The sequence below is a fragment of the Notechis scutatus genome, chromosome 11, assembly GCF_049901735.1.
Source record: "Notechis scutatus isolate UNSWTSFEM ecotype Mainland chromosome 11, rNotScu1.2, whole genome shotgun sequence".
In the NCBI taxonomy this organism is placed as follows: Eukaryota; Metazoa; Chordata; class Lepidosauria; order Squamata; family Elapidae; genus Notechis; species Notechis scutatus.
In genome coordinates, this window is record NC_142019.1 from 1,550,759 (window position 1) to 1,563,231 (window position 12,473).

At 46.5% G+C, this 12,473-nt stretch overlaps 1 protein-coding gene across 3 annotated transcripts in view; it reads right to left on the reverse strand.

Annotated features, from left to right (window-relative positions):
• STRA6 (signaling receptor and transporter of retinol STRA6) overlaps nucleotides 1-12,473 on the reverse strand; it is a 32,348-nt gene that overhangs the window by 1,274 nt on the left and 18,601 nt on the right. For all 3 annotated transcript variants that reach the window (XM_087972509.1, XM_087972511.1, XM_087972510.1), the window contains 11 exons: nucleotides 11,849-11,974; nucleotides 9,833-9,900; nucleotides 9,662-9,738; nucleotides 9,173-9,234; nucleotides 8,914-9,091; nucleotides 6,583-6,658; nucleotides 4,147-4,280; nucleotides 3,392-3,509; nucleotides 2,768-2,869; nucleotides 2,452-2,615; nucleotides 1,281-1,418 (listed from right to left, as the gene is read on the reverse strand). In XM_087972509.1, the coding sequence (XP_087828635.1) occupies nucleotides 1,281-1,418; nucleotides 2,452-2,615; nucleotides 2,768-2,869; nucleotides 3,392-3,509; nucleotides 4,147-4,280; nucleotides 6,583-6,658; nucleotides 8,914-9,091; nucleotides 9,173-9,234; nucleotides 9,662-9,738; nucleotides 9,833-9,900; nucleotides 11,849-11,974 (1,243 nt within the window). The remainder of the gene's footprint in view (nucleotides 1-1,280; nucleotides 1,419-2,451; nucleotides 2,616-2,767; nucleotides 2,870-3,391; nucleotides 3,510-4,146; nucleotides 4,281-6,582; nucleotides 6,659-8,913; nucleotides 9,092-9,172; nucleotides 9,235-9,661; nucleotides 9,739-9,832; nucleotides 9,901-11,848; nucleotides 11,975-12,473) is intronic.

The window sequence follows — 12,473 nt, forward strand, 5'->3', positions numbered from 1 at the left end:
TAAAACAGGAGTCCTCAAACTTGGCCACTTTAAGACTTGTGGACTTCAACTCCCAGAATTCTCCAGCCAGGCTGGAGAATTCTGGGAGTTGAAGTCCACAAGTCTTAAGGTGGGCAAGTTTGGAGACCTCTGTCTTAAAAGGATGTGTGTGGGGGATCAGCTTGAAGATAATCAGGAAAGAAATTCAGAAGAAGCAAAGATTATAGGGCAAGTCTGAATTGATAGGTTTGTTTCGTGCAATCTGATCCCAGGCTTAAAAAGAAAACCTCGTTAAGAAGATTTTTTTAAAGAAAGATAGAAATATAAAAGAGAGCTGAAGAGGAAAGCGAAAGTATCATTAGTATTATTTGGCCATGTTTCTTTGGAACGTTTTAATACAGGTAGTTCCCGACTTACAATAATTCATTTAGTGACTGCTCAAAGTAATAACCATACTGGAAAAGTAACTTTTTCACACTTATGACCGTTGCAGCATTCCTACTGTCACGTGATCAAAATTCAGGCGCTTGGCAACTGTCTCATACTTACGACCGTTGCAGTATCCTGGGATCGCGCGACTGTCAGGATTCCGGCAGTGGCCATAATTAAATCATGAGCGTCAAGCCAAGTTTCAAAAACGTCAAAGGATTTATTAGGAGCGAACATGTCGGCATGACCTGTGTGTAGCTGACTCTGAGAGATGTAATTCACTGTCACCCTTGACCCTGGTTTTCCCCCACCACCACCCCTCTGGGTGTATTGTAATTTATATTCTCCAATGGGACACATCCATAGCCAAGAGTCATCAATCATGTTCTCCAATTAGAGAAACTCCAGTCGCTTAGTTATAATTTTTGCAAGATATGAATGGAATGCACTTTTGATTCCAAACTGCTGCTCTTTCAAATTCCTTTCCCCTGCCCGCTTTTCTGGTCACGGCAACTCTAAAACGGGCATAGAAATGTTTTATGAGTTGACAGCGATCCCCTTTTGCGACTGTCTGACCAGCAAAGTCAACAGGGAAGCCAGATCTACTTCACAACGGTGTCGCTAACTTAACAACCGCAGTGGTTCACTTAATTAACAACAGTGGCCAGAAGACATAGAATGGGGCCAAACTCACTTAACCACTGTCTCATTTAGCAAACAGAAATTTTTGGCTCAGTTGCAGTTATAATTTGAGGACTATTCCTTTTATTTTCGAGGAAAGTTTGGAGTAACTTTGGGCAACTGTCCGTCCATCTTTCTCCACTTGCCTACCGTAGCTCCTGGACTCGATCCTCCTCGGATTGAACTCTTACCTTCTTCTGTGTCTCTGAGTTGGAGGGTCTGCATATTTTGGGCACTTTGCCAATGGAGGAGCAAGAGGCAAAAGGCTTTCATTGCTGGGTGTGATTGGCTGACCTCGATTTTCAAATATTGGCAGTAGGTACGGTGGCCTGCAAGAAAGAGACGGATGCAGAGGTGGTCTTCAGCCAGTTCTGACCAGTTCTGGAGAACCGGTAGCCAACATTTTGAGTAGTTTGGAGAACTGGCCAGTATCCTCCTCTGACTGGCCTCGCCCCCATCTCTCCTCTGCCTCCCATTGAGTCCCAGCTGATCGGCTGGGTCTTCTTTGGTTGCCCTGCACAGAAGAATGGAGCTGGAAAGCAGGTTAGTGGGGTGGGGAGGGAACGGGGATTTTGCAGTAACCTTCACCCAGGAGTGGGGAAAGAATGGAGATTCTGCAAACAAATCTACAGGGACTTCATAGGATCATCCCAAAAGGTTCTTTTTTTTTTTTTTTCAAGAGGCAAGTGGAGTTTCTGGTTTTTGTTTGAAGACGTTTCGTTTCTCATCCAAAAAGCTTCCTCGGCTCTGGCTGGATAGTGGGGAATGATTTATATTCAGTGATTCATTTTTTTTTGCTACCAGTTCTGTGGGCGTGGCATGGCTTGGTGGGCGTGGCTTGGTGGGCGTGGCAGGGGAAGGTTACTGCAAAATCTCCATTCCCTCTCCACCCCACTAACCTCCTTTCCAGCTCCGTTCTCCTGTGCAGGGCAACCAAAGAAGACCCAGCCCATCAGCTGGGACTTGGGAGGTGGACAATCGATGGGCACGGGGCCAGTCAGGAGGTGGGATTGGCCGGTTCTCTGAACTACTCAAAATTTCTCCAAAACCGGTCAGAACCTGCTGAATACCACCTCTTATTTATATTCCATTCCCCACCATCCTGTCGGAGCTGGAGAAGCTGCTTGGATGAGAAGCAAAACACCTTCAAAGAAAAAAACCAAAAACTCCAGCTGCCTCCTGAAAAAAAAAAAAAGAGCAGCTTTCGGACAACCAAATGACCCGGAGGACTAAGAATCTCCATAGACTTCATACGTCATGTGTGAATGGAGTTCTATGCATCATGAATGAAAAGGAAGGATGCAGCCAGGGTGAAAGGGGCTGGTTTTTGGGGGAGGACGGATGGGGTCTTGTATTCCTTACCTGGATCAAATCCCTCCACCCCACGGCTCAGCAAGCTCCCATCCAACTGGCAGAAATGAACAATATTATAAAGGGCCGAGATGACCAGTCTCCAGATTCCTGCCATTAAGCCCAGGAGCACATTGATGGGGAAAAACATGTATGTCACAATGTAAAATGCTCTCCTGCAAAAGAAGGAAGCAGAGACGGCCGTGAGTAAAGCATACAAACGCATACACGGATGTACACAACTTGCTGCAACAACATAATGTTAAATGTCCAGGTAACATCAATGCCAGTGATGAGGGCTCTCCATTTGACATAATTTAATAATCACCTATTGGTCAACTCCCTGGGTAGATGGTCCCGTTCCAGAAAGTAGTAGCGGACCAGCAGGTTCTGGACAATGAATGAAACAAGCAAGGTCAACCAGAAGGGCCTAGAAAAAAAACACCAAAATCATTGATCATCCAATGAATGAATGTTCAGTTTGACTAAAAGCAACAATTGAGGGGTATAGTAGTGGTTCTAACCATCACATTAGAAGCTAGTGTGATGTTGGGGAAACGGTTGCCATCTAGCTTTGCTGGCTGAGGAATTCTGGGAATTGAAGTCCTCCAGGCTTAAAATTGACAAGGTTGGAGACCCCTGGTGGACTTGTGGACTTCAAGTCCCAGAATTCCTCAGCCAGCAAAGTTGGCTGAGGAATTCTGGGAGTTGAAGTCCACCAGTCTTAAAGTTGCCAAGGTTGGAGACCCCTGGTCTAAACTCAACAACTACATAAAGAGACATTCATACTTCCAAGTTTGGTGGTTTTTAGTTCAGGGAGCTAGGTGGACAGGTCAATAGATGGCTTGGGACCTCTCAACGTTCATAAGGCAGATGAATCGCATTAACAGATGAATTCATCAGGCAGATGAATCGCATTAACATTCTGGGCTTGGCTCTCTTGAACACTTACCACAAGTTCAGCACAATTTTGAAAAGAAACATGTTGCTGCCAGACTGCAGTGGGACAATGATCAGGAAAGTGAAACACACGATGCAAATGAAGAAGACAATGTGCTGGATGAAAAGAGCTGCAACAGAGACAAAAATGCCCGTTGGGTTGCAAAGAAGATCACAGATGGACATCAGTTCTGACTTTGGGACCACCACAGAGATGGGATTCAGCCGGTTCTGACCAGTTCTGGAGAACCAGTAGCAGAAATGTTGAGTAGTTCTGAGAACCAGCCAATACCACCTCCAACTGGCCCTGCCAACCCCATCTATTCTCCGCCTCCCGTTGAGTCCCAGCTGATTGGCTGGCTCTTCTTTGGTTGCCCTGCACAGGAGAACGGAGCTGGAAAGCAGGTTGGTGGGGTGGGGAGGGAAGGGGGATTTTGTAGTAACCTTCCCTTGTCACACCCACCAAGCCATGCCACGCCCACAGAACTGGGAGTAAAAATATTTCAATCCCACGACTCGAACACCATCACCTCCCTCCAGCTGAACCCTTTCCACTCTTTGGTCCAATTGTTGCCTAGAATGTGGAGTATAAGGCCAGGGAAATAATAAGGACTCCTTCAAGTCAAGTTTGAAGACACATCCATGCAGTTTTCTCGGCAACAGTATGGATGTGGTTTGTCATGACTTTCTTTCTTCCAGGATGCTTTTTTTTAACTTACTACTTTTTCCCTCCCACCTTGTAAGTTGTGATTAGTGCTCCTCAGTTACCTAGGCAAGCAAAGGATATCTGGAACCCCGTGAATTGCATCCAGCATATGAGCGACTGCTGGGAAGGTTGGAGTTTGCAGGGGCGATAGAAAACATTTTCAACAGCCCCTCGGTAGAGACACTGGAGGTTAGTCCTGAAACACAGGAAGAACATGTGATCAGGAGGAGGAGAAGCAGGAGGAGGAGAAGGTGAAGAAGAAGGAGGAGGAGGAGGAGGAGGAGGAGGAGGAGGAGGAGGAGGAGGAGGAGGAGGAGACGATGAACAAGGAGGAGGAGAAGGACAAGGAGGAGAAGGAAGAGGAGGAGAAAAAGGAGGAGGAGAAGGAAGAGGCGAAGGAGGAGCAGAAGGAGAAGAAGACAAAGGAGGAGGAGGAGGAGGAGAAGGAGGAGAAGGAGAAGGTGAAGAAGGAGGAGGAGGAGGAGAAGGAGAAGGCAATGAACAGAAGGAGGAGGAGAAGGACAAGGAGGGGAAGGAAGAAGAGGAGAAAAGGAGGAGGAGAAGGAGGAGCAGAAGGAGAAGGAGGAGGAGAAGGAGAGGAAGAGGAAGAGGAGGAGGAGAAGAAGGAGAAGAAGACGAAGGAGAAGAAGGAGGAGGAGGAGGAGGACAAGGAGGAGAAGGAGGAGGAGGAGAAAAGGAGGGGGAGAAGGAGAAGAAGAGGTGGAGAGAAGGAGGAGGAGGAGGAGGAGGAGGAAGAGAAGGAGGAGGAGAAAAATTAGGGGAGAAGGAGGAGAAGGAGGAGGAGAAGGAGAAGAAGAGGTGGAGGAGAAGGAGGAGGAGGAGAAAAGGAGGAGGAGAAGGAAGAGGTGAAGGAGGAGCAGAAGGAGAAGAAGACAAGGAGGAGGAGGAGGAGGAGAAGGAGGAGGAGAGGAGGAGGAGAAGGAGGAGGAGGAGGAGGAGGAGAAGGAGAAGGCAATGAACAAGGAGGAGGAGAAGGACAAGGAGGGGAAGGAAGAAGAGGAGAAAAAGGAGGAGGAGAAGGAAGAGGAGAAGGAGGAGCAGAAGGAGAAGGAGGAGGAGAAGGAGAGGAAGAGGAAGAGGAGGAGAAGAAGGAGAAGAAGACGAAGGAGAAGGAGGAGGAGGAGGAGGAGGAGGAGGAGGAGGACAAGGAGGAGAAGGAGGAGGAGGAGAAAAAGGAGGGGAGAAGGAGAAGAAGAGGTGGAGGAGAAGGAGGAGGAGGAGGAGGAGGAGGAGGAAGAGAAGGAGGAGGAGGAGAAAATTGGGGAGAAGGAGGAGAAGGAGGAGGAGAAGGAGAAGAAGAGGTGGAGGAGAAGGAGGAGGAGGGAAAAAGGAGGAGGAGAAGGAGGAAGGAGGAGGAGGAGAAGAAGAGGTGGAGGAGAAGGAGGACGAGGAGGAGGAGGAGAAGGAGGAGGAGGAGAAAAGGAGGGGAGAAGGAGGAGAAGAAGGAGGAGAAGGAGGAGGAGGAGGAGAAGAAGAGGTGGAGGAGAAGGAGAAGGAGGAGGAGGAGGAGGGAGAAAAGGAGGGGGAGAAGGAGAAGGAGGAGAAGGAGGAGGAGAAGGAGGAGGAGGAGGAGAAGAAGAGGTGGAGGAGAAGGAGAACGAGGAGGAGAAGGACAAGGAGGAGAAGGAGGAGGAGGAGAAGGAGAAGGAGGAGAAGAAGAGGTGGAGGAGAAGGAGGACGAGGAGGAGGAGAAGGAGGAGGAGGAGAAAAAGGAGGAGGAGAAGGAGAAGGAGGAGGAGGAGAAGAAGAGGTGGGAGGAGAAGGAGGACGAGGAGGAGGAGGAGAAGGAGGAGGAGGAGAAAAAGGAGGGGAGAAGGAGGAGAAGGAGGAGGAGAAGGAGGAGGAGGAGGAGAAGAAGAGGTGGAGGAGAAGGAGAAGGAGAAGGAGGAGGAGGAGGAGGAGAAAAGGAGGGGAGAAGAAGAGGTGGAGGAGAAGGAGAAGGAGAGGAGGAGGAGGAGGAGGAGGAGAAAAAGGAGGAGGAGAAGGAGAAGGAGGGAGGAGGAGGAGAAGGAGGAGGAGGAGGAGAAGAAGAGGTGGAGGAGAAGGAGAACGAGGAGGAGAAGGACAAGGAGGGAAGGAGGAGGAGGAGAAAGGAGGAGGAGAAGAAGAGGTGGAGGAGAAGGAGGACGAGGAGGAGGAGAGAAGGAGGAGGAGGAGAAAAGAGGGGAGAAGGAGGAGAAGGAGGAGGAGAAGGAGGAGGAGGAGGAGGAGAAGAAGAGGTGGAGGAGAAGGAGAAGGAGGAGGAGGAGGAGGAGGAGAAAAGGAGGGGAGAAGGAGAAGGAGGAGAAGGAGGAGGAGAAGGAGGAGGAGGAGGAGAAGAAGAGGTGGAGGAGAAGGAGAACGAGGAGGAGGAGGAGGAGGAGAAAAAGGAGGGGGAGAATGAGAAGTAGGAGAAGGAGGAGGACGAGGACGAGGAGAAGGAAAAGACGAAGAGGTGGTGGTACTTTGGACCTCTGAACCCTGGGAAGAGGCCTTACCTATGATTTCCCAAGGACTTCATTAACATGCAGAAGGTCACCAGGCAGGAGAGGACCAGAGAAGTGATGAAGCACACTGCAAAACAAGAATGGGCAGAGAGGGATCCAGACAAGGGCTGCAGGAATTCCTAAAAGATTGCAGTTTGTTTTTTTCTCAAGATGAAAACAAAACCCACCGGGATCTCAGTGAGGGTCAGGCAAAAGAGGTGCAAATTTAATCTACATTTGATCTATAGAAGCTATGGGTTCTTTCTCTAAAGACATGTTTTTATTTTTAATCTCTCAGAACCCGTAGAGTTAATTTCTTCTCTGTGTCCACCAGGATCTGCCCAGGGCTTAGTTTAGCAGGAGGTGACAGGAACCACAGGGCTGTTGTGTGTTGTTGGGTTGGAGGCCCCCTTGTATCCTTCTTCGCAGTTTCCCTGTGTCACCAGGTCATCTACTCCATGCACCTGGTCCTCAGAAATCTTTACGAGGGCAAACATTCAACAGAACTTTCTGCTCGCTCTCTCTGTGCTGCTTGTTTCTGACAATCTCCCCCAACTTTTGACAGTTTCCTGATTGCATTTTTTAGAAAAACATCCTACGCATCTTGGACCTTCAAATTCCAGGAAGTTTTACAGACCGTGAAACATCTCTGAAATTATTCTGTTTTCTCCAGGGACTTGTGCAGAAATGCCTTGGCTCCTGTGTTTAGTTTAGCCTCGGCCCAGACATCTATTTTAAGGCACGGATAATAACTAAAGCTCCGTCTTTCTTAGGAAGAAATAGGCACTCATTCAGATTTGCAACAGAAGCGCATCGGAGTGCAAAACATGCTTGCTGACATATGTTAAATATTAAGGACGTTAGAAGCCATGATTCAGACCTCTGATTTGAAGGCATTTGGATTGAGTCACCCATTTCTTGGAATGGAATTGCAGAATCAAATGGCAACAGCATCAATCTAAATGAATCTTGAGGGGTTTAGAGACTTATGGACTTCTCTGCAGGTGTCCCACATTTTTATAAAGACTGAGTCAGATCTCCAGATCTATTTAGTTCAGTTGCATGATTCAAACTGATTGACTTGTCAAATGGAATGGTTGAATTGCCTCTTCAGGATAGATCTTGGGTGATCCTGGCAGGATTACAAAAGAATGGGATGTCCACTGTGTTCATTCTTTTTTTAAAATATCATTTTTAATATGCAATGGTATCTTGGTACTCAACGGCGTTGAATTCATTGAATTTAGTACTCAACGCATTTTGATGCAAACATTTTGCCCTGTTACTCATTGTTTGCTTGGTACTCAACGCACAAGCTAGAATTTGTCAGTATTGGCTGCCTTGTGACTCACTACTTTATTTTCTATGGGGGGGGGATGTTTGGTACTAATTATACCCCTCGGAACCAATTAAGGATGAGTGCCAAGGTACCACTGTATACTTTTTATATTGCTGGGGGAAGTGAGACAGTCAAGAATAAATAAGCATTGTCATTGCTTGTTGAATTCCTTCTCAAGATTGATAATTGAATTCCTTCTAAGCAGATGTCACCTTACTGTGATGACCTGGGGCATGGCACAAAGACAACACAGTCTAATAAGTAAGAAGGCTCCCTTTAATATCTCCAACTTTGTCCCCAACGCCCATGTTACCTTTGGCTGGAGAAAAACTCTCCCAGGAACAGCCTTTAAGTGGAGGAAATTCAGTCCGAAAACAAAGTACATACAAACTATAACTAAAAATCCACACAAACCACATTGCAGTAATTAAGTTGACAGGGCAAGAGAAGGAATTTCAGACTTGAAAGCACAGCAAAACACACACAGTTGGGAAGACACCAGGAACCCAGATAAGCCTCGACGATACCAGGAAATTCACAATTTGCTCCCAACAACTTGCTGTGCACAGCTTGCCTTTTTAAGCACTGTGTTCCCAGCTGCAGCTAATGAAGGGAATCAGGGCCCTTTCCTCCCCCGTAAGCCATGCAACTCACATTGCTCCCTTCTCCGTTCCTCCCTGCCTGCCCTAGGGTGAAGAGGAGGTGGGCCTAGGTCTTCCTCCAAATTCCCTCTCCCTTGCACTACCTCTCCCCTGCTCTGTCTAGCCGGACTTTGCCCTTCCCCTGTTTCTTCCACAGCCAACGGAGCCACACTCCCACTCCCTGTCAGCTGCTCAGCCTCCCCCTCCGAATCAGATTCCAACAGGGGCATGACACTTACTCTGCTCTGTTTTGAGTTCCTGGACCTAACTCTTGCATTCTTCAAGAACCCTCTTCATTCTAGCTGCAGTTGGGCAAACACTGTACTGTAATGGACACTGATGTCCAAGGTTGAAGGAACATACCTTCCAGGGACCAGATGTAGTGCTTAGCCGTTGCCAACTCTTTGTCTCCTGGAATATTGCCAGGCTTTTCAGAAGGAATTAGACCAAATTGGACAAAGAGTGCAGTCATTTCTTTTGTCATCCCAGCTCTTATGATCTGGATATTGGGGATGAAGGATGCAAGTAGAAGAAGGGACACCTGCAAACCAGGAGGACACAGATGAGTAGGCTGGTCCTACCACAGGTGGACAGGTTGAGAGGAAACTGTGATGTACTTTACCTGGTAGACAGCTATCACAGCCATGGCTAGAGAGAGGACCAGTTTCAATGGGATCTGGAAACCTGCAATCACAAAGCCATGGCTAATCTATCGAGAAGCATATTCTGATTGGTAGAACACGAACCACGTGGACTTTCAATAACTTGCTAGTTAAATTTTGCCCATTGGGGATATTTTTAGGGTTAATGAGACCTGAGGTACAATAGACCCAGATGAGTTCAATACATGGATTATGTTGAAAAACAGGTCCATAAGGAGAGAAGGAGAAAGTCAAAGAGACACAGAACATCTCAGCCACTTCCTTGCTTCAGAACATACGTGGCCGTCATGAAGATGTAGATGTTCTGCAGATCCTTCCAGAACAACTACCAAACTAGAGGGGCAGTATAAAAAAACCAAGCTAACCTAAGCCCTTTCAATATCTCCCAAGAACCTAATGAAAAAGAATATATATATATAAATATATATATATATATTTAAATGAAGTACCTTCTTGGGGTATGTATACAAATGTACGTAGGTAGGATTGGAGGCTTGAACGCATGCTTGGCTTCACTCCATTGATGCTGAAAGAAGAAGTTCAAAAGAACTGCCCAAAATGCAAAACTTGGTCCGCTTTTGGGATTCTCCAGTTCTTGGGGGCTCAAATGGTGGTCTCACCTTTTCTTGGGTGTTCTTTTAGCCAGGAGGTGCTTCAAATAGCCTTCATAATATCTACTTCCGGGGTCCTTCAAGCAAACAAGGAAGCACTCAAGATGAGATTCCAATCATTTGGGGGGCCTTCATTAAATCCATGAAATCAATACTTTCCCCCTTCCAGATGTTGCCCAATACCTACCCTCCCTCCCTCCCTCCATTTTTAAAGGTAGAACTGCAGTTGAGGATGCTAGCTGCAGAAGATTAGCAGATCCATAGAAGAGGATGTTTATATATCAGGGTTTGAATTATGGGATCCTTGGTGCTTGTTGAGCTTGGTTGTATTCTTGTGGACGCTTCATTACCCAACTAGGTGTCCTCATCAGTGTGAGTGAGTGTGGGGTTTGTTTCCTGTTTATATTCAGTAGCTCGCCCTGCGGCCATCACCCAGCAGTCAATACCCAGATAAGCAGGGATTAACATCAGCCAAACAATCAACCAGAAAACAATACCCCGATTAAGAGAAAACCATATACCCCATCAACTCTGAAAGAAAAAAGCCACTATATATTAACAGGGAGCAAGTCACACTCAGTAGCACTGATGAAGTTACCTAGTTGGGTAATGCAACGTCTGCAAGCAAACATCCCTGGTCAGAGAGCACCAAGGATTTAGGCTTACACTAACTTAGAAGATCGTTATTGTCACTTTAAATTTACACCAATCGTCATACATTAAAATTAAATTTTGTGGCGTAAAATGCTCTTCTACCCTAACAAGGTTACAAAGCTGCCTCTCTGCGCCTTTTCTCCTGCATTCTCCCCGTGTTTTTTGTTCTTTGCTTAGCAATAAATAAAATGAAAGAAATAGGTCTGATTTGTGCCACCCCTTAAAAATGTCTCTCATAATTTCCATCTGCTCCGCGAGTCGTGATAACAGTTGCAAAGGTGCTAATTACATGGCTGCACAGATGCCCGACCACATCTGGTGTGAAAGAAGAACAGCATCATTCTGAGAATTGTGAGGAAAAGAGAGAAGACTGGGCACACAATGATTGATATTATATATATATATATATATATATATATATATATATATATATATATATATATATATATATATATATATATATATCATATGCAACTTTGCAAAAAGCGCAACTATAATCACATGGGAAAATACCCAAACAAAGCTGAATACCATATATATATATATATATATATATATGTATATGTATATGTATATGTATATATGTGTTCCTCCCTCTCTTCCATCTCCCTCCCTCCCTTCTATCTCCCTCCCTTCCTTCTTTCTATCTCCCTCCCTTTTATCTCCTTCCTTTTCCTTCCTTCCTTCCTTCCTTCCTATCTCCGTCCCTCCCACCCATTTCCCGCCCATCTCTCTCTTCTCTCCTTCCTTCCTCCTTCCTTCCTTCCTTCCTTCCTTCCTTCCTTCCTTCCTTTCCTTCCCTTCCTTCCTTCCTTCCTTCCTTCCTTCCTTCCTTCCTTCCTTCTATCTCCCTCCCTCCCTCCCTTCCATCTCCCTCCCTTCCTTCTCTCCCTCCCTTTCATCTCAGGGTTATATAAATGGTTGGATTTGGTGAAACCCAAAAACCTGCCTGCACATTTCCAAGCAAAGGCACCAAACGCATTCCTCTGACTATTGTTGGGTTTGCAAAGCAGGGATTTCTTACACAACAGTCTGAGGGGATTACAACACCGTTGCGCCAACAGCCTGCTTTTTTTTTTTTAAATACAACTGTACAATAAGGCATCCATTCTTCTCTGAACCAGGGACATTAAGACTCAACTTTTCTGGAGCTGAGAGGTTGGGTTGACACAAATAAATCAACGAGAGATCATTAGGGGGGGAAAGCGGATTTTTTAAGAACAAAATCACCGCTCTCTTTCCTAATTTTGGATGTACTTCATCCAGGTAGTCCTTGTCTTACAACCATTTGTTTAACGATGATTCACGATCGTCAATGGCTTATTTGTTGCCTCCTTTGGAGCTGGAGAGGGCGATGTCAAGATTGGTTACCTTCTCTGTCGCCATCCTGGCGTCCCCTTTGAAGCTCTCAACCAATTTTACGGGGTACCAAAGGCTCAGCACGGCGAGGCACAGAATGATAGGCAGGTAAGAAAGCAGGGAATAATACCTGTAGATCTGAGAAGAAAGGAGAAGAAAAAAAGACAGAATAAAGTGGCTACCACTGAGCACCGAGGAGTTGAATTATATCTCGGTCACCATCCCTCAATGGCTAATGTTACACTGGGAAGTTTCCAGACCCAGGGATTGTGGTTTATGGACCAGATCTCTCTGCCACAGTGATGACGCAGTGATGAATTTGAAGAGTGAGTTGGTCCCTCTCGCGAAGTCCTCCGTGAATTGCTTCAAGGTGCAAAGTCGCAAACAAAGAGAGTGGATTAGTTGCTCTCCTCCACACCCCTTTTTCAGATCCTCTGGAACTCCGAGGGGGTGTTCTTGGCCGCTTTCTTCCTTGGGCCTTTGGTGGGGCTCAAAATATGCTTTCATGTTAATTACAAGCTGTGCACATAATTGCTTTCTGCCCTGCTTCCTGGAGGCTGAGAACATACTGCAGTCCATGGGAAATCCAGAGAGTTTGCTACTCCTATTAAGTCAAAGCATCCGCTTTGTCCAATGT